General features: G+C 60.4%; 1 protein-coding gene across 1 annotated transcript; it reads left to right on the top strand.

Annotated features, from left to right (window-relative positions):
* Nucleotides 1–10,815: 10,815 nt before the first annotated feature.
* On the top strand, nt 10,816–13,464 carry LINGO3 (leucine rich repeat and Ig domain containing 3; the record flags this gene model as incomplete). The annotated part of the gene is made up of 1 exon (XM_082010814.1): nt 10,816–13,464. The coding sequence occupies one exon, from the start codon at nt 10,816–10,818 to the stop codon at nt 12,631–12,633; it is 1,818 nt and encodes a 605-aa protein (XP_081866940.1). The 3' UTR covers nt 12,634–13,464.
* Nucleotides 13,465–18,586: the final 5,122 nt, after the last annotated feature.

Raw genomic sequence — 18,586 nt, 5'->3', positions numbered from 1 at the left:
TTTGTAGTCGCTGCTGAAAGCGTCAGGGAGCATGTGTATCAGCTGAACGTTTGCAAGTCCACGGGGCCTGGGTGGGATTGAGCCCTGAGTCACGGCTGAGGGAGCTGGTGGCTGTTATGGCAGCACCCCTCTTGATGACCCGGCAAAGCTCTTGGGAGTGCTGGTGGCCTGGGTGAAGCACTGGCTGGACGGCAGAGCTCAAAGTGTTGCAGCGAACGGGGCCACGTCGGGCTGGCGAGCGGTCACCGTCGACGTTCCTCAGGGCTCCATCCCAGGGCCAGGGCTCTTCCGTATTTTGATCCATGGTCGGGGTGCAGGGGTTGGGTGTCCCATGAGCAAGCTTGCTGACGATCCCAAACTGGGTGGTGCTGTTGAGTGTCCTGAGGGACGAGAGGCCTTGCAGAGGGGCCTCGAGAGGTTGGAGCGTCGGGCACTCATGAGCAGCATGAAACCGAGGCAGCGCAAGGGCGGTTTTCTGCCCCGGGGAGGGAGTAACGCTGGGCACCAGTCTAAACGGGGAGAGGGGTGGCTGGAGAGCAGCCCTGCACAAAGGGATGCGCGGGTGCTGCTCGGCAGGAGTCAGTGTGGACAATGCCCTTCCGAACAGGCTTTAAATTTTGGTCAGCCCTGAAGGTTGGGTTCGGGCCTTTTTCTGTTCTTCTGCTTTCCTCCTCCTCTCAAGCAGAAGAACTCTCTGTGGCCCTGAGCGCTGGGGGCGGTGGCGGTGCAGCTGCTCCAGGGGACGGGAGTTTTGGGGCAAGGACGATGCTCGGGGACAGGCGGCGTGCGAAGCGAGACGCAGCGCGGCAGCAGGAGGTGCGCCGGGCCGCGCCGACGCCGGCTGTGCCCGGCGGGGTGCAGAGCGGCTCCCACCGCCCCAGCGGCGTCCCTGGCAGTGCCCAAAGGAAGGGGCTTCTCCGCGCCGAGCCCCGGCGCTGGGGGACTGCCCCTACGGGGACCTCACCCTGCACCGTCTGCCAGCCGGGCCCGGAGAGGTGAGGCCGCTTCCCGAAGGCGCCGTTGGCTGCACTGGCCCCAGGTTGTGGAGCTCGGATGGGAAATGGGCGATAAAGAGAGGTGAGGTGTCCAGGCGCTTTCTGGCTGGTGCGGTGAGTTGTTTTCTATTTTTTTTTCTTTTGGCTGATCGTATCAGTTTTGCCCCCCCGCTTCCTGCTCTGACGGCTGCCCCAGGCGCAGCCAGAGAAGGCCGGGAGGGTCCCCGCCCGGCCCGCAGCTCCCTCCCTCGCCCTTCTTGGGGTGATTTGGGGTCATTTTTCTGTGGCAGGGAGGCAAAGCTGGGCTCCGGAGCTGAGCGCGGTGGCACCCAGGGAAGGGCGTGACTGTCTTGAGGCTTCAAAGGGCTTTGACCGAGCCCTGGCCCCGCTGGAGGGGCCGCTGGTCGTGCTCAAGACGAAGGCCTTGCAGCCCTTGCTGTCGTGCGTGTGCGTCCCACCGCCGGCCCCCCAGGTTTTCCTGGTTTCAGCCAGGGTCGAGTTAATTTTCTTCACAGAAGCTGATGCGAGGCTGTTTTGGATTTGGGATGAGGAAATGTTGATAACGTGCTGCTGTTTTGAGCTTGTTGCTAAGTAGTCAAGCACAGTCCAGCTCCTCGTGCTGGCCTGCCAGCCAGAAGGTGAGGGTGCAGGGGAAGCTGGGAGGGGACACAGCCAGGACAGCTGACCCAGGCTGGCCAAAGGGATATTCCCTACTGTACAACGTCATGCTCGGTCTATAAAGCTGGGACGAAGAAGAAGGAAGGGGTGGAGGGACGTTTGGAGTTACGGTGTCTGTCTTCGCAAGAAACCATTATGCGTGATGGAGCCCTGCTTCCCTGGACATGGCTGAAGCCCTGCCTGCCCATGGGAAGCAGTGAATGAGTTCCGTCTTTTGCTGTGCTTGTGTGCGCAGCTTTTGCTTTACCTATTAAACTGTCTTTACGTCAAACCATGAATTCCCTCACTTTTACTCTTCCGATTCTCTCCACCGTCCCACTGTGGGGGAGTGAGCGAGCGGCTGCGTGGTGCTTAGTTGCCGGCTGGGGTTAAACCACGACACAGGTCTGTCCTTGTCCCGGGGGCTCTGTGCTGCTTTCAGCGTGGGGCCGTGTGCGTGAGGCAGAGAAGCACCTGGGGGTGCTGGTTGACAGCCGGCTGAACATGAGCCAGCAGTGTGCCTAGGTGACCAAGGAGGCCAACAGCATCCTGGCCTGTATGAGCACTAGTGTGGCCAGCAGGAGCAGGGCAGGGATCGTGCTCCTGGACTCAGCACTGGTGAGGCCGCACCTCAAATCCTGTGTTCAGTGTTGGGCCCCTCACTACAAGAAGGACGTTGAGATGCTGGAGCGTGTCCAGAGAAGGGCAACGGAGCTGGGGAGGGGTCTGGAGCACAAGTCTGATGAGGAGCGGCCGAGGGAACTGGGGGTGTTCAGTCTGGAGAAGAGGAGGCTGAGGGGAGACCTCATCGCTCTCTACAACTACCTGAGAGGGGGTTGTGGTGAGGTGGGTGTTGGTCCCTTCACCCACATAACTAGCTAGCGATGGGACAAGAGGAAATGGCCTCAAGTTGCACCAGGGGAGGTTCAGACTAGATATTAGGAAAAACTTCTTTCCTGAGAGAGTGGTCAAACATGGGAAGAGGCTGCCCATGGGGCTCGTGCAGTCACCATCACTGGACGTGTTCAAGAAGTGTGTAGACATGGCACTTTGCCACATGGTTTAGTGGGCATGGTGGTGTTGGGTTGATGGTTGGCCTTGATGGTCTTAAGGGTCTTTTCCAACATTAATGATTCTATGATTCAATGTTTCCCGGTGCCCCCCGCACTCCCTCACCCTCCCACACAGGCATGGAGCGGTTCAGGAGAAATGGCTTTTAATGGACAAAAACAAGAGAAGAGGACCCCCTGAATCTACTCTAACACCCCTCCGCCCCCCAAAGCACACCACCAACCCTCCGCCCACACCCCCACTCCGCCCACCTCCATCTCATCCCTGCCGTGGGTCTAATCCCCGCCTGCCACCCCCGTGCTGTCTGCCAGAGCCCTGCGCTTGCTGGGTGGCTCTGGCACGGTGCTCTCCCCGCTCCGCTTCTGGCCCCGCTGCTCTGCCATGGCAGGCTGCGACGGTGGCAGGTCGCTGCCCGCATCCCCCCACAGCTCCTGGGGCTCCATCCCGACGCTGTTGAGCGCTTCCAGGGTCAGGATGGCCTCGATGGTCTCATGGAAGCTGTCGTCGGGGCTGAGCAGCTCCTCGGGCAGCGAGGGCAAGGCGAAGTCGCAGAGTGGGCTGGCTGCACCGGTGCCCCCAGAGTCCCCAGGCGTGGGGACGCTGCCCGGATCACCCTGGCTGAGCCCCACCGTGTCCGAGGAGCAGCCAATGAGCCGTAGGGCCTCTTGGAGAAGCACGTCGTCGGACGCGTCAAGGTCAAGGGCCGGGTCCCCAAGGCCTTGGTTGTGGGGCTCAGCAGAGGGGCTGGGGGGGACGTCAACGCCTGGGGAGGTGGTGTTGCTGCCCAGGGGTGCCCCCGTGGGGGTGGCCATGCCAGAGGTCTTGACCTCTGCAGACCGACCGTCCACGGGCTGGTAGCCCGGGCTGGAAGGCGGCAGCTCCGGCGTGGCTGGGGCCACCGCTGTCCCCTCTGCACCAGTGCCATCCAGGTCCCCAGGCGTGGGAACACTGCTGGGCCCATCCAGGCTGCCCCCCACTGTGTCCGAGGAGCACCCAAAGAGCTCTAGGGCCTCTTTGAAAAGCATCTCCTCGGACACTCCAAGGTCAAGGGCTGGGTCCCCAAGGCCTTGGTTGTGGGGGGCAGCAGATGGGCTGGCGGGGACGTCAACGCCTGGGGAGGTGGTGTTGCTGCCCAGGGGTGCCCCCGTGGGGGTGGCCGTGCCAGAGGTCTTGATCTCTGCAGACCGACCGTCCTCGGGCTGGTAGCCCGGGCTGGACGGCGGCAGCTCCGGCGTGGCTGGGGCCACCGCTGTCACCTCTCTGCCAGTGCCATCCGGGTCCCCAGGCGTGGGAACACTGCTGGGCCCATCCAGGCTGCCCCCCACTGTGTCCGAGGAGCACCCAAAGAGCCGTAGGGCCTCTTTGAGAAGCATCTCCTCGGACACTTCAACTTCAAGGCCGGGTCCCCAACGCCTTGGTTGTGGGGGGCAGCAGATGGGCTGGGGGGGACGCCACTGCCCGGGGGGATGATGTTGCTGCCTAGGAGTGCCCCTGCGATGGTGACCATGCCGGAGGTGTTGGTCTGTGCCGGCTGCTGCACCATGTGCTGGTTGCTGGGGACAAGCGTCAGCAGCACCGTGGGGGCTGGGGCCACCACTGTCCCCTCATGGGTGTAGGGGATGACCTGCTGCTGCACTTGGCCCTGGGGCATCCCTGGCGCTGCCCAGGCCAGGGGGGTCCCCCAGTCCCTGGGGCCCCGCAGGGCCGCGCCCGGCAGAGAAGCGGCGCCGTGGCCAAGCGTGGATGTGGCCGGCAGAGGCAGGATGGTGCTCGTCCACTCGATGTGGAAGGCCCGGGGGTCAAAGTAGCAGCCGCATGGAGCCATCTGCAGACCTGCGAGGGGGAGAGGGAGCCGTGCTGGGCCATGGGGACCCTCCCGGGGCACCCGCCGAGCCGGCCCCGATGGCCGACGTCCCCCGGCTCTGCGCCAGGCACGTGGGCAGGCTGTGGCCGGGCTGTTCCCCGTGGGGTGAGGTGCTGTGCTGGCGGGACGGGGTGGCACATTGCGGAGGAGACTCACTTCTAGGAGGGGAAAGGGGAGAGATGACCCCCGGTATTTGGGAAATTCTCTGGAGATGGGATTTACCGGGCAGGCATCAGCCAGGCGAGGGCAGGGGCGCTGGCCCGGGCTTGCTGAACCCCCGTGCCATACCTGCCGGGGGGACGGGGGTGCTGGGGGTGCTGAAGGTGCCGGGGTGCCAGAGCTGACGGGGTGCCATACCTGCTGGTGGGGCCTGGAGGACCTGTGGGGCCACCCCCACTGCGGGTGCCCAGGCTGTGCGCAAGGGCTGCTCGTGCCCGGGCAGTCGGCACAGGTTGGCTGAGCCTGAAAGAGAGACAGGAGTGATGGGCGGCGGTCGTCGCCGCTCTTGCCCCCAAGCGCGTCCCCGCGGCTGCATGCGTCGGGCTCGGTCCCTACCTTGGGGGTAGAAGGTGTTGGGGAGCACAACGGGCTGCAGGAGCTGGGGCGCCGGTGGGCCCCGGGGGCCACGAGGTGGGAGCTGCCTTGGTGGCAGCGCCATGGTCCCTTCTGGCTGTTGGCTGCTAAGGACTCTCTGGCGTCTCCCGGGAGGGAATGTGGGGGCTCCCCGTGTTCCACCCCGCCCCAACAGCCTCCCCAGCCCCTCCTGGGGAGGGAAAGGGTTAAGGAGCCCTTAAGGGTGCCTTAAGGGTGCCCCCGGTCCCTACAGGCGTCTCTCGGCGGCTGTGGGTGTCTGTGCCTCTGGCTGGAAGCCTTGGCCCCTTCCCCGAGCTGAGCTATCCGCGGCGTTAGTGGCGCGTGGTGGAACGAGCCCCATGCCTGGAGTGCTGGCACGGAGGGTACGGGCTGTTCGGGTGGGCTGGGCAGGGCTGGCGAGGTGGAGGTGGCGCAGTAGATGTCGGCGATGCCGTGCTTGAGAGCCCCTGGGTGAGGCCTGGGGGGATGGAAACCAGAGCAGCTCTTGCACGGGGTGTCTGCTACCGGTGGCCCAGCCGGGGTGCCAGCACGGAGGAGTTCCTCTACAGGCAATTAGGAGAAACCTCTGGATGGGCAGCCCTGGTCCTTATGGCGGGTTTCAGCTTCCCCGCCATCAGCTGGGAATAGCGTACGGCTGTGACAAGCGGGTCTGGGACGTTCCTGAATTTAGTGGGAGAGAGCCTCTTGTCAGCAGTCTTCAGGGAGCCACGCAGGAAAGACGCCTTCCTGGACTTGCTCCTTGGGCATGGGGGAGGACTCGTGAGACATGGGGTGGTCTTGGCCACGGTGATCATGAAAGGCGCGAGTTTCAAAGTGTCCGTGTCAGGAGGAAGAAGGATGGCAGAGTTGCTCCCCTGCAGTTCAAGAGAGCACGCGTTGGCTCTTCAGGGAGGTACTTAGCAGAGTCCCCTGGGAATCTGCTGTCGAGGCGCAGGAGGTGGCGAGGGCGGGGCAGTCCTTAGGAAGCACCTTTGAGAAGCTCAGGAGCGGGCAATTGCCTGTGTTGGAAGCCAAGGGAGCAGAGCAGAAGAGCGGCTTGGCTGAACAGGGAGCTGCTGGCGGAGCTCCAGCGGAAAAAGCAATTGCACCATCTCTGGAATCAGGGTTAGGCTCCGCGGCAAGACGGCCGAGCCGTGGCTCATGTATGCGGGGAGAAGACACGCAAGGCCAAAGCTCAGGTAGAGTTGAAACCGGCCAGCGCCGTGTGTGAGAACGGGCAGGGGTTTTCAAGCACATTAGTAGCGAGAGGAGGTCTGAAGAAAACATTGGAGCGCTGCTTGATGACGGTGGCCACCTGACAGTGAGGGAGGAAGCAAAAGCGAGGGATTCAGTGCTTGGTTTGCCTCCCTCTTTAATCCTACTGGTAGACCTGGGGCTGGCCGGTCCCCTGAGCCATCGGCAGAGAGTTGAGAGGAGAGGAAAGCAGAAGAACAGAAAAAGGCGAACCATTAAAGCCTGTTGTCACACCGACTCCTGCCGAGCAGCACCCGCGCACCCCTCTCCCCGTTTTCCTCCAGGGCAGAAACCGCCCTTGCGCTGCCTCGGTTTCATGCCGCTCATGAGGTGCACCCAGTTTCCGGTGGCCTGGGTGAAGCACTGGCTGGACGACAGAGCTCAAAGTGTTGCAGCGAACGGGGCCACGTCTGGCTGGCGAGCGGTCACCGTCGGCGTTCCTCAGGGCTCCATCCCAGGGCCAGGGCTCCTCCGTATTTTGATCCATGGTCGGGGTGCAGGGGTTGGGTGTCCCATGAGCAAGCTTGCTGACGATCCCAAACTGGGTGGTGCTGTTGAGTGTCCTGAGGGAAGAGAGGCCTTGCAGAGGGGCCTCGAGAGGTTGGAGCGTCGGGCACTCATGAGCGGCATGAAACCGAGGCAGCGCAAGGGCGGTTTTCTGCCCTGGGGAGGGAGTAACGCTGGGCACCAGTCTAAACGGGGAGAGGGGTGCGCGGGTGCTGCTCGGCAGGAGTCGGTGTGGACAATGCCCTTCCGAACAGGCTTTAAATTTTGGTCAGCCCTGAAGGTTGGGTTCGGGCCTTTTTCTGTTCTTCTGCTTTCCTCCTCCTCTCGAGCAGAAGAACTCTCTGTGGCCCTGAGCGCTGGGGGCGGTGGCGGTGCAGCTGCTCCAGGGGACGGGAGTTTTGGGGCAAGGACGATGCTCGGGGACAGGCGGCGTGCGAAGCGAGACGCAGCGCGGCAGCGGGAGGTGCGCCGGGCCGTGCCGACGCCGGCTGTGCCCGGCAGGGTGCAGAGCGGCTCCCACCGCCCCAGCGGCGTCCCTGGCAGTGCCCAAAGGAAGGGGCTTCTCCGCGCCGAGCCCCGGCGCTGGGGGACTGCCCCGACGGGGACCTCATCCTGCACCGTCTGCCAGCTGGGCCCGGAGAGGTGAGGCCGCTTCCCGAAGGCGCCGTTGGCTGCATTGGCCCCAGGTTGTGGAGCTCGGATGGGAAATGGGCGATAAAGAGAGGTGAGGTGTCCAGGCACTTTCTGGCTGGTGCGGTGAGTTGTTTTCTATTTTTTTTTCTTTTGGCTGATCGTATCAGTTTTGCCCCCCCGCTTCCTGCTCTGACGGCTGCCCCAGGCGCAGCCAGAGAAGGCCGGGAGGGTCCCCGCCCGGCCCGCAGCTCCCTCCCTCGCCCTTCTTGGGGTGATTTGGGGTCATTTTTCTGTGGCAGGGAGGCAAAGCTGGGCTCCGGAGCTGAGCGCGGTGGCACCCAGGGAAGGGCGTGACTGTCTTGAGGCTTCAAAGGGCTTTGACCGAGCCCTGGCCCTGCTGGAGGGGCCGCTGGTCGTGCTCAAGACGAAGGCCTTGCAGCCCTTGCTGTCGTGCGTGTGCGTCCCACCGCCGGCCCCCCAGGTTTTCCTGGTTTCAGCCAGGGTCGAGTTAATTTTCTTCACAGAAGCTGATGCGAGGCTGTTTTGGATTTGGGATGAGGAAATGTTGATAACGTGCTGCTGTTTTGAGCTTGTTGCTAAGTAGTCAAGCACAGTCCAGCTCCTCGTGCTGGCCTGCCAGCCAGAAGGTGAGGGTGCAGGGGAGGCTGGGAGGGGACACAGCCAGGACAGCTGACCCAGGCTGGCCAAAGGGATATTCCCTACTGTACAACGTCATGCTCGGTCTATAAAGCTGGGACGAAGAAGAAGGAAGGGGTGGAGGGACGTTTGGAGTTACGGTGTCTGTCTTCGCAAGAAACCGTTATGCGTGATGGAGCCCTGCTTCCCTGGACATGGCTGAAGCCCTGCCTGCCCATGGGAAGCAGTGAATGAGTTCCGTCTTTTGCTGTGCTTGTGTGCGCAGCTTTTGCTTTACCTATTAAACTGTCTTTACGTCAAACCATGAATTCCCTCACTTTTACTCTTCCGATTCTCTCCACCGTCCCACTGTGGGGGAGTGAGCGAGCGGCTGCGTGGTGCTTAGTTGCCAGCTGGGGTTAAACCACGACACAGGTCTGTCCTTGTCCCGGGGGCTCTGTGCTGCTTTCAGCGTGGGGCCGTGTGCGTGAGGCAGAGAAGCACCTGGGGGTGCTGGTTGACAGCCGGCTGAACATGAGCCAGCAGTGTGCCTAGGTGACCAAGGAGGCCAACAGCATCCTGGCCTGTATGAGCACTAGTGTGGCCAGCAGGAGCAGGGCAGGGATCGTGCTCCTGGACTCAGCACTGGTGAGGCCGCACCTCAAATCCTGTGTTCAGTGTTGGGCCCCTCACTACAAGAAGGACGTTGAGATGCTGGAGCGTGTCCAGAGAAGGGCAACGGAGCTGGGGAGGGGTCTGGAGCACAAGTCTGATGAGGAGCGGCCGAGGGAACTGGGGGTGTTCAGTCTGGAGAAGAGGAGGCTGAGGGGAGACCTCATCGCTCTCTACAACTACCTGAGAGGGGGTTGTGGTGAGGTGGGTGTTGGTCCCTTCACCCACATAACTAGCTAGCGATGGGACAAGAGGAAATGGCCTCAAGTTGCACCAGGGGAGGTTCAGACTAGATATTAGGAAAAACTTCTTTCCTGAGAGAGTGGTCAAACATGGGAAGAGGCTGCCCAGGGAGGTTGGTGGAGTCACCATCACTGGAGGTGTTCAAAAAACTTGTAGACGTGGCACCTCAGGACATGGTTTAGTGGGCTTGGTGGTGTTGGGTTGCTGGTTGGACTTGATGATCTTAAAGGTCTTTTCCAACCTTAATGATTCTGTGATTCTGTGAGAAATGCTGTCGATAGCAGATGGGGAGGGGGATGCTCTTGTCGCCTGCCCGTAAGGTGCAGCAGCCAGGAGACACCGTGGAAGGCACAAAGCGAATAAATCCCAGTGATGACGAGGTGGAGGAGTCAGAGTTGGAAAAGGAGGAGGAGGAGAAGGAGGAGATGGGGCTGCTGGGACATGGTGAGCATCTCTCGGTGGAGGCAGGCGTGCCAGGTCGGTGCTCCTGCCTTGCTTCGGTGGGCACCCTGCCACGGTGCTGGTGGTGATGCTGTGCCCAGGCGCTCGCCCTGGCGCTGCTCTGGGGACAGGGGTGAGGACCCAACTCCATGAGATGTTGAACCTCTTCAGGGCATATCAGTCAGCTCGTTTGGGATATTTTGTCTTCGGGTGTTTCACCCCCAGTGCGGGGCTGAGACCTGCCCTGCTCACTCCACCTCCACAGAGGTGCTGGAGGGGCTGGCTCTGCTCTCAGTACCCCCCAAATTGCCTGCATTCCCTTGCTGGGCTCAGAAGCACCCCACAGTGCCCCAACCAAGCAGCTCTGCCACTTAATTTGATTAATGACAGTGCTTCGTTACAGACAGGTGGCTGACGAGTTTGCACCAGCGCTGGGAGGTGCATTTCCAGGCACGGTGGCAGCCCGGCAGATTTGGGGCACAGGAGGGGATAGGGAGAGAGGAAGGGGAAGCAGAGAAAAGGGAAAGCAGCAGCGAAGTGCTAATCCCTGGAAAGGAGGGCAGCCCCACCACATAAGGTCGGTGTTAATCCCTCATCTGCAAAGATTGTGCCCATGGCCACCTTAATCTGCCGAGCACCCCCCGTCCTGCGGGACCTCACAGGGCGCAGGGCCTGGGCAGGATTTGTGCCATCAGACGAGAACCTCACGGCAGCCGCACAGGGAGCAGAGGGGATGTGGCATTCCACCTGTGTCACAAGGTTGCAAGGCCTCTGGCTGCATGTCTTTGCTCCTATGCTGCCCTGCGGGGTCTGGGTCCCCTGTTATCCCGGGGTGCTCCTGCTCACAGTCCTCTACGCCTGTGTGTGCACTGTCAGTGGCACAGAGCAGGTGTGAGCCAGTGGGGGGGCAGAGGCTGAGATGTGGGTCTGCAGCCATGTCTCCTCCTGCAAATACCTCCTCCTGCCTCAGTTTCCCCACTCTCCTAACAGTGATGGAGGCGGTGAGGTTTGTTTACCCCAGGTTTGCAGAGGGCACAGTCACTGGGTCACACCTTAGGTGCTGAGAAAACGGTCCGGAGTGTTTCCGGGGGGGGCTGGGACCTTAATAGGGCCATGGGCCATGGTTTGGGGAATGTTTTACAGTCTCAACCCACAGACAGGTGATCTGGGGCTGGGGTGGTCTTTGTAAGGGTCTCCCGGGCTCGCCGCTGACTCCACATCTCTCTCCCTTCCAGGCACATGGGAGAATGGTAGTGAGCCCGTAAGACCATGCTCTACACAATGACATGCTGGCTCCCGGTCCTGGTCCTCCACCTGGTCCTCCTGAGCCCCCCACGGGTGGCAGCCTGCCCTGCCCGCTGCGAGTGTGCCCCGCAGATCAAGTCGGTGGTGTGTCACCGCAAGCGGCTCACCTCCATCCCCGAGGGCATCCCCACCGAGACCAAGATCCTGGAGCTCAACAAGAACCGCATCCGCTGCCTGAACCCAGGGGACCTCTCCCCATACCCGCTGCTGGAGGAGCTGGATTTCAGTGAGAACATCATCTCCAATGTGGAGCCAGGCGCCTTCAGCAACCTGTTCAACCTGCAGACTTTGCGGCTGCGGGGGAACCAGCTCAAGCTTATCCCTCCAGGGGTCTTCACCAAGCTGACCAACCTCACCCTCCTGGACATCAGCGAGAACAAACTCGTCATTCTGCTGGACTACATGTTCCAGGACCTGCGAAACCTGAAAAGCCTGGAGGTGGGCGATAACGACTTGGTGTACATCTCCCAGCGGGCCTTCTCAGGGCTGCTTGGCCTGGAGCAGCTGACCATTGAGAAGTGCAACCTGACCTCCATCTCAGCAGAGTCGCTGTCCTACCTCCAGAACCTGGAGGTGCTGCGGCTCCGGCACCTCAGCATCTCCGCGCTGGAGGACCAAAACTTCAAGAAGCTCTACAACCTCCTGCAGCTGGAGATCGACAACTGGCCACTGCTGGAAGACATCTCCCCCACCAGCTTCCAGGGTCTGAACCTCACCTCGCTCTCCATCACCTATACCAACATCACAGCCGTGCCCGCTGCTGCCTTGAGGAACCTGGTGTACCTCCGGTACCTGAACCTGTCCTACAACCCCATTAGCACTGTGCTGAAGGGCTCCTTTAAGGACCTCATCCGACTCCAGGAGCTCCACATTGTGGGCGCTCTCTTGGTGTCCGTGGAGCCGCAGGCTTTTTCCGGCCTGAGACAAATCCGGCTGCTCAACCTCTCCAGCAACTTTCTCTCCACGCTGGAGGAGAGCACCTTCCACTCCGTCAATACGCTGGAGACGCTGCGGGTGGACAGGAACCCCCTGGCCTGCGACTGCCGCCTCCTCTGGATCCTGCAGCGAAGGAAGACGCTCAACTTCGATGGGCAGCAGCCCATGTGCTCCTCGCCACCCGAAATCCAGGGCAACGCCCTGCGCGACTTCCCAGACTCCGTGCTCTTCGAGTACTTCACCTGCCAGAAGCCCAAGATAAGGGATAGGAAGCTGCAGCACGTGACGGCCCGGGAAGGGCAGTCCGTGTCCTTCCTTTGCCGGGCGGACGGGGAGCCAGACCCGTCCATCGCCTGGGTGTCCCCCCAGCACCGCATGATCACCACCCGCAGCACAGGGCGGGCGACCGTGCTGCCCGGGGGCACCCTGGAGATCCGCTTCGCCCAGGTGCAGGACAGCGGCACCTACATCTGCATCGCCAGCAATGCGGGGGGCAACGACACCTACTTCGCCACCTTGACAGTCAAGGGGCGGCCGGCTGATGGTTCCCACTATGCGAACCGGACTTTGTACCTCAGCGAGTTCAACGACACCTCCCACAATGACACGCAAGTCTTCTTGAAGTTTACGTTGGACCTCAAGACCATCCTGGTCTCCACGGCCATGGGCTGCATCACCTTCCTGGGTGTGGTGCTCTTCTGCTTCCTCCTCCTCTTCGTCTGGAGCCGGGGCCGGGGGCAACACAAGAACAACTTCTCGGTGGAGTACTCCTTCCGCAAGGTGGATGGTCCCACCACCACCACCGGCCAAGGAGGAGCCAGGAAGTTCAACATGAAGATGATCTGAGCTTCTCCCAGAGGAGAACTGTTGTTCTGCTGCCCGGCCCCAAGCACGGCTGCAGTGGGCTGGGGCGGGCGTGGGAGCACTGGCGACGTCCCGGGGCTGGCGGCGGGACCTTGCTGCGCTGGGACGCAGCTGGAGACGTGCTGGAGGCGCTGCGGGCCGGCAGAGTCAGAACTGCATGGACCTCAGGGTGGGGGAGTGATGACCCCGGCTATCCCAGCCCCACGGCAAGCCCTCGGGGTGCAATGGCTCAGGGGCTGTCCTGGCTCCAGGGACTCCCGATGTAGCCGAGGTTTTTGCTACCAACTATGCATTTCTCTAGCCAGGAGATCAGCAGCGTTTGGGCCTGAGAAAAAAAGACTGCTTCCTTTTTTTTCCCCTTTTTCCTTTTTTTTAAAAGACTCTGGAAAACTTTCCTCGTGGCTGTGTATGGTTCTTCTCTTTTCTTGACGTGGGTTTTTTGGTCCAATTATTTTTTTTTAATGAATTTCCAAGAGAAAAGTCTTCCGGGGCAATGGGGGACTGGCGCGCTGGGGAAAGTTGTGCCAAGCTGGGGGTCTCCCCCAGCCCCTCGGCAAAGCCGGACCCCCCGGGGCATGGCTGTGCCTTGAGAGCTTCCCATCGGCGGATTTAAGACTGCAAACGCGGGTGCCTGGGGATGCTCCTGGAGAAGCAATAATAACCCACCCCTGGACAGCTCTGAGGAGGTGTCGGCAACAAAAAAAGAGGAAAAAAAGGCAAAACGAGGCCAGGGTCATTAAAAGGAGGAGCAGCCCCAGACAAGGCCAGGCCCCGTCTTTGCATCCGCCCAAGCCACCACGGCAGCGGCGTGGATGAAGGGTGGGGTCAGGATTCGTTAGGAGTGCAAAAGGCGCTTTTGTGTCCGTTTTCTCTGGCTCGCAAAGGTGAAGTCTACGGGAGAGCAGGAGCTGGCTCGTCCTGCGTGGGGAGGCTGTACAGGCCGGGAAAGAAGAGAGAAAGGCTTGGAACAAACAGCTCGGGAACCAATGGCAAAAGCAAACACTGGGAGAAGGTCCTGGCTGGCACCTCCATCGCAGCCGCCCAGATCCTGCACCCTCTGGCGCTGGGGACCACGGGTCGGTGTCCCGGGCTCCGCTCCGGGCTGCTGCAGGGATGCTCCCGGGTTTACCCTCCCACCCCTGCCTGCGACAGCGCTGGCTTCAGCTTGGGGTGTAGGTTTTTGAGTGGGAGAAAGAGCAAAGCTGGCACAGCCTGGATGGGACACAGATGGGCCAGGGACCCCATCGCTTCCTCCTCCTCCTCCTCTTCCTTCTCCTCCGCCTCCTCCTCCTCCTTCTCCTCCTCCTCCTCCTCCGCCTCCTCCTTCTCCTCCTCCTTCTCCTTCTCCTCCTCTTCCTCCTCTTCCTTTTCCTCCTTCTCTTTTTTCCTCCTCCTGTGTACACCCCCAGGGGTTGCTGCAGGTCCCACCTCTATCCCCATTCCTGTGGCACGTCCCCCCACCTGGATGTCCCTTCTCCAGCCGGTGGCGGTCAGGCTGGGAACACTCGCTCAGGGAGCTGGAGAAGGCAGCTGCCCGTCTCCTGCCAGGCACCTCCAGGCCTTCAGGGCTGCGCTGCAGGCAGGAGATCCCAAGGGGTCGGGGCTGTGGCCCCCCATGAGTTTTGCTGTATGGGGCACAAGTGAGAGCGGCTGCTCAGATCATCCCCTACACCCCATCCTGCTGCTCCCATCCTGCTCCTGCACCCATGGGCGCTGGGTGCCCCCCACCCCCTGGCTGAGCCCCAGTGGGGAGAGGGGCAAAGGAGCCAGTGGGCTCAGCACCCAGCCCTCCTCTCCAAGGTGCTCCCCGGGCTGCTCCCGCCTGCCCGGGCTGCAGCCGGTCACTGCCAGGATCCAGCCCCCGACCTGGGAAGATGCTGCCCATCTCTCCCCATCCACCCCCTGCCATGGATCTGGCCATTGCCCGCAGCCCCTTCGCATGCCCGGTGCCCCCTCGCTCCCCAAGCCGTGCATGCCATGTCCTACCGGGGTCCCACCAGCCTCACCCGCGCGCCCTCGTTCGGTGTCTGGGGTTTTTTTTTACCTGGGGGGTGGTGGGCGGGTGGGGAGGGGGTCAGGCATGGACCCTTGCAGCTGGGAGCAAAGGCAGGTTTGGGCAGTGCAGACCTGGCACGGTTTTATATGTAACGAGCATGTGAAATGTATTTGCGGGGGGAAAAGAAAAAAAAAAAGGGGAGGGGGGACTTTTGTGGCTTGTTTGGCTTTTTCCCCCCTTTTCTTCTCCATATGCCTCAAGTAAGAAAAGACAGAACCAGGCAGACAAAGCCCGAGCAGGGCTGAGTGCAAGCGTGGAGCTGGGCAGGCCCCGGGAGGGCACTGGGAGCTGTGCAGGGTGCCGTCGTGCTCCCAGTCCCGCTCCAGCCTGGAGCAAGTGCAGGGGAGTCCTGGGGTTCAGGCAGACGTTAACCCCCAGAGATTTGCAGCCCATCAGCCGGTCATCGCCACCATCAGCCCCGCAATGCCCGTAATAAACAATGCTAAACCAACTTTCAGAGGGCACTAAAGTCCATATTAATAACTTCTAAATGATTAATGCACATGTGTTAACAAACTGCCACTGCTATTACTCTATTATTAATTATTAATAGAGTGTTTATAATGATGCCTTTAAGCTGAAGGGTGCAAAGCCAGTGCTTCACCTCCTGCTTGCAAGGAAATTGGGGCTGGGGGTGTTAAAAAGATTCACATACACTCAGGAGCGTGCACACAAATGCACGTACACGCACACAGAGCCAAACCCCTCTGGCGAGACTGGGGAACGGGCACTGGGGGTCTGCGCTGCAGCTCTCTGGCTGGGGAAACTGAGGCACGGAGCGGCGCTGCAGCAGGGCCAAGGGGCAGGAGCCAGCAGCACTGGGGGGGGGTGTCCCACTTCTAAAGAAGACTGAAGTGACCCTCTTGTCCCGCCAACCCCAGGGGACACCCTGGCCCCACGCGAGGCCGTCCCTGCCCTTGGCCAAGCTGCCATCGCTGCCCCCATGAGGTGCTCAGCCCGCCCAGTGTCCCCTTGCCCACCTTGCTGGGGACGTTCTGTCCTTGTGTCCCCAGCAAAGGGGCTGCTACACCTCCCCAAAACCCTTCATTTCCCTCCTCCCGGGCTCAGTGGCTGGCCTGTCCCGTGCCAGCCCCCAGTCCCGGCTTTCCCAGCACGGGACTGGGCTGGGGACTGGGGGCCCGCGGGGTAGTGGAAGCAAAGCAATGCCTCCATCTGCTGGAGAAAAGGGCTCTGGGCCGGTTCCCAGCCTCTGCACCCTGAAATTCCACACCCTACTGCTCCCCCGGGGCCCGGCAAGGCTCCCGGCACCCGCCTCACCGGCACAAAGGAGGGTGGCCCTGGCTGCGAAATAACCAGGGTGCTGCCAGCTGCCTCCTGCAGCCCCCACAGCCGGGGCAAGTGCTGTCATAGGAGTAAAAGAGGAAACTGGGGTTTTTTTCTCTCATTTCCTGCATGAAAAAACGTACTGCATGGCACAAGAGCGCCCAGGAGGTTAAGGGTCAGGGTTACAGCTCACGCCTGTGCCGAAGGGTCTGGGTGCCCCATGGCCTCAGGGACACCCGTGGGAGCCAGGGCTGAGCCCACCTGCACTTTCAGCAGCTTTTGGGGGATGAGAGTTGCCAGGACCAAAGATGCTGAGAAACCAGCTTAGGTGGTTTCGGTGCCCGCTGTGCCCAGCCCATGTGCCTGCCCAGGTCCGGCAGTGCCACAGGTATCGCCCCAACCTGCCCTGAGCCGGGCACGGAGCATCCCCGCGGCAGCGATGTATTGAGCATAATGTCAGAAAAAAAGCCACCAAAAAATAAAGACAATTAGAAAAATACAATCTTCCAGCGGGTGCATTTAAAGATCCTATCTCCTGCTGGGAAAAGAAGCCGATTTCCTTACAAATTAAAAATACTTTGGCTAAGTAATGCTTCCCTGCATCGGTTCCCCAAATCCCAGCCCCGCGCAGCCTGGCAGGGCAAAGGGCTCGGCACGCCTTGGGCCAGAGACCGTGGCTGCCGTTGGTGTCCTGCAGTGGCTTGATCCGCCTGGGACAGGCAGAGGAAACCACCGATGAATCCGGGGGTGCCCCGTGGCTTGGAGAAGCAAATGAGCATTTGCTTACTAGTCCTGCAGGGCTTAGGAATAGAAAATCACAGTTCTTTTCTCTTTAAGGGCTTGGGTTGCTTTTAAACTAGGCATTGTCTCCTTTATTGTAATAAGAGGCATCAGGAAATTTACAGCTAATAATTCTGCAAAAGGCAATTCCTGCCTGCCCCACTGCTGGGCTCCTCCAGGCTCGTGCCACCTCTCTCTAGCTTGGTAGGGTCACGTTCATTGCATTAATTCTGTAATTTTAATTCCGAATGGTCTCTGGTATACCTTGAAGTTAACATTACTTAGTAGGGAAAAATACTGATGCTTCTAATAGATTTATTGTTGCTTAAAAAAGTTTGTAGTACAGTCATTAACATCAATAACTTGCTGGGATGAGGGACATGCATACACTGACCTGATGGTGCTGAACACCATCAATAAGCCCAGGATCCTGCTGAATCTTAAATGCTCCATTTATATTCTTTATTTTTGCAGCCTTATAGCCCTAGGTGACGTGTTGAGGGAGCAACACAGAGCCAAGCCTTGCTGCTGGGCAAGGACGGGCTGCGGTCGGGGCCGGGGCTGGGGCGCAGGGGTGGGCAGCCCTGGCAGCAAAGCAGGCAGCAGCGTGGGAAGGACCATGCGGGTATCAGTGCAGCTTGTCATCTCTCAACGTCTCGCCCATCCTCCCCGGATTCAAACATGACTCAGCCCCAACACGTATTTTTATCAGCTCTCGCGTACAGCCTTGGCACCGCAGAAACTGTCCTGGGCGAGCGCCGCGGGCCAACAGGCACCAACCTCCTTGCTTGCTTGGTGTTGCCTAGGAAATATGGATTGCACAATACACGGCAAGGAAGCCACCAAGGCGGGTGGTCTCCTCACTGCAGGTGGCTTCAGGCTCATGGGCACCCACCAAGCCCCAAACCGGCCCCCCAAAGCCCTGGAGAGGTACACGGTCCCACAGGCGCCCGCCTTGCTGCTGGGGATGCACGGTCCAGCTCAAATGGTGGAACCATGGTGGATGTTTCCACTTTCTTCATCTCAATCCACGTCCCCCAAAGCCTGCTCATCCCCAGCCTCGGTGCTCCCAGGAGAAATCCCTGAAGCTGGCTTCCCACACCTCGCAGCAAAGGGGCTCACCCACCCACCCAGGCCAATTGCTGATGAGTGCCATCAGATATTTGCTAATCAGTTCAAGACTGAATAGAAGGGAGGAAATATTAAAATATGTTGAATTTTAGAGTGTTAAAAGAGCAACTTTATCTTAGAGGGGACCAATGGAGGATTATTTGGTTTTTAGCAGCTGACTTGTGTCGCCTTGTGCTCTCCCAGCACCTGTAAAGCTCTGGGAGAAAAAAAAAGTGTTTTCTAACAGGTGGGTTCCTCTTGTGCAACGGCTGCAGGAAATCCTAGCAAAAGAAACATTGAAGAAAACAAAAAAATTCCACCTCGCCAATCCATCTAGAGTAGCACAACCTGGAGAGCAAGGAATTAATTACATGGTTTGAGGGGGAGGAGGGTATCCACAGAAACCCCCCCCTTCAATACAGCTGCCATCCAGAAATCAGCCTGGGAGGAGGAGGGCGAAGCCTCCACGAGTGGATTGGGGGGAACAAATCCGTTGCAACAGGTTGCACCAAAGGCGATGCAATTACTGCGGCCATAGCAAGAACCTCCGTGGGCAGCGTGCGGCCCCGGAGCAGCACCGGGGGCTGCTGGGGAGCAAGGCCAAGCCTCCGGCTTCCTTTAGATATGCAAGAAGTGAGTTTTGAAAGAACATCCTCCCGCGAGCGGGGTTGCAGCATGTGATGCAAGGCAATTCCCGGCGGCGCC

This window comes from Phaethon aethereus, assembly GCF_964289735.1.
Source record: "Phaethon aethereus genome assembly, chromosome: 26".
NCBI lineage: Eukaryota > Metazoa > Chordata > Aves > Phaethontiformes > Phaethontidae > Phaethon > Phaethon aethereus.
Note: the sequence above shows the minus strand (reverse complement) of the source record. Positions and strands in the feature narration are given on the sequence as shown.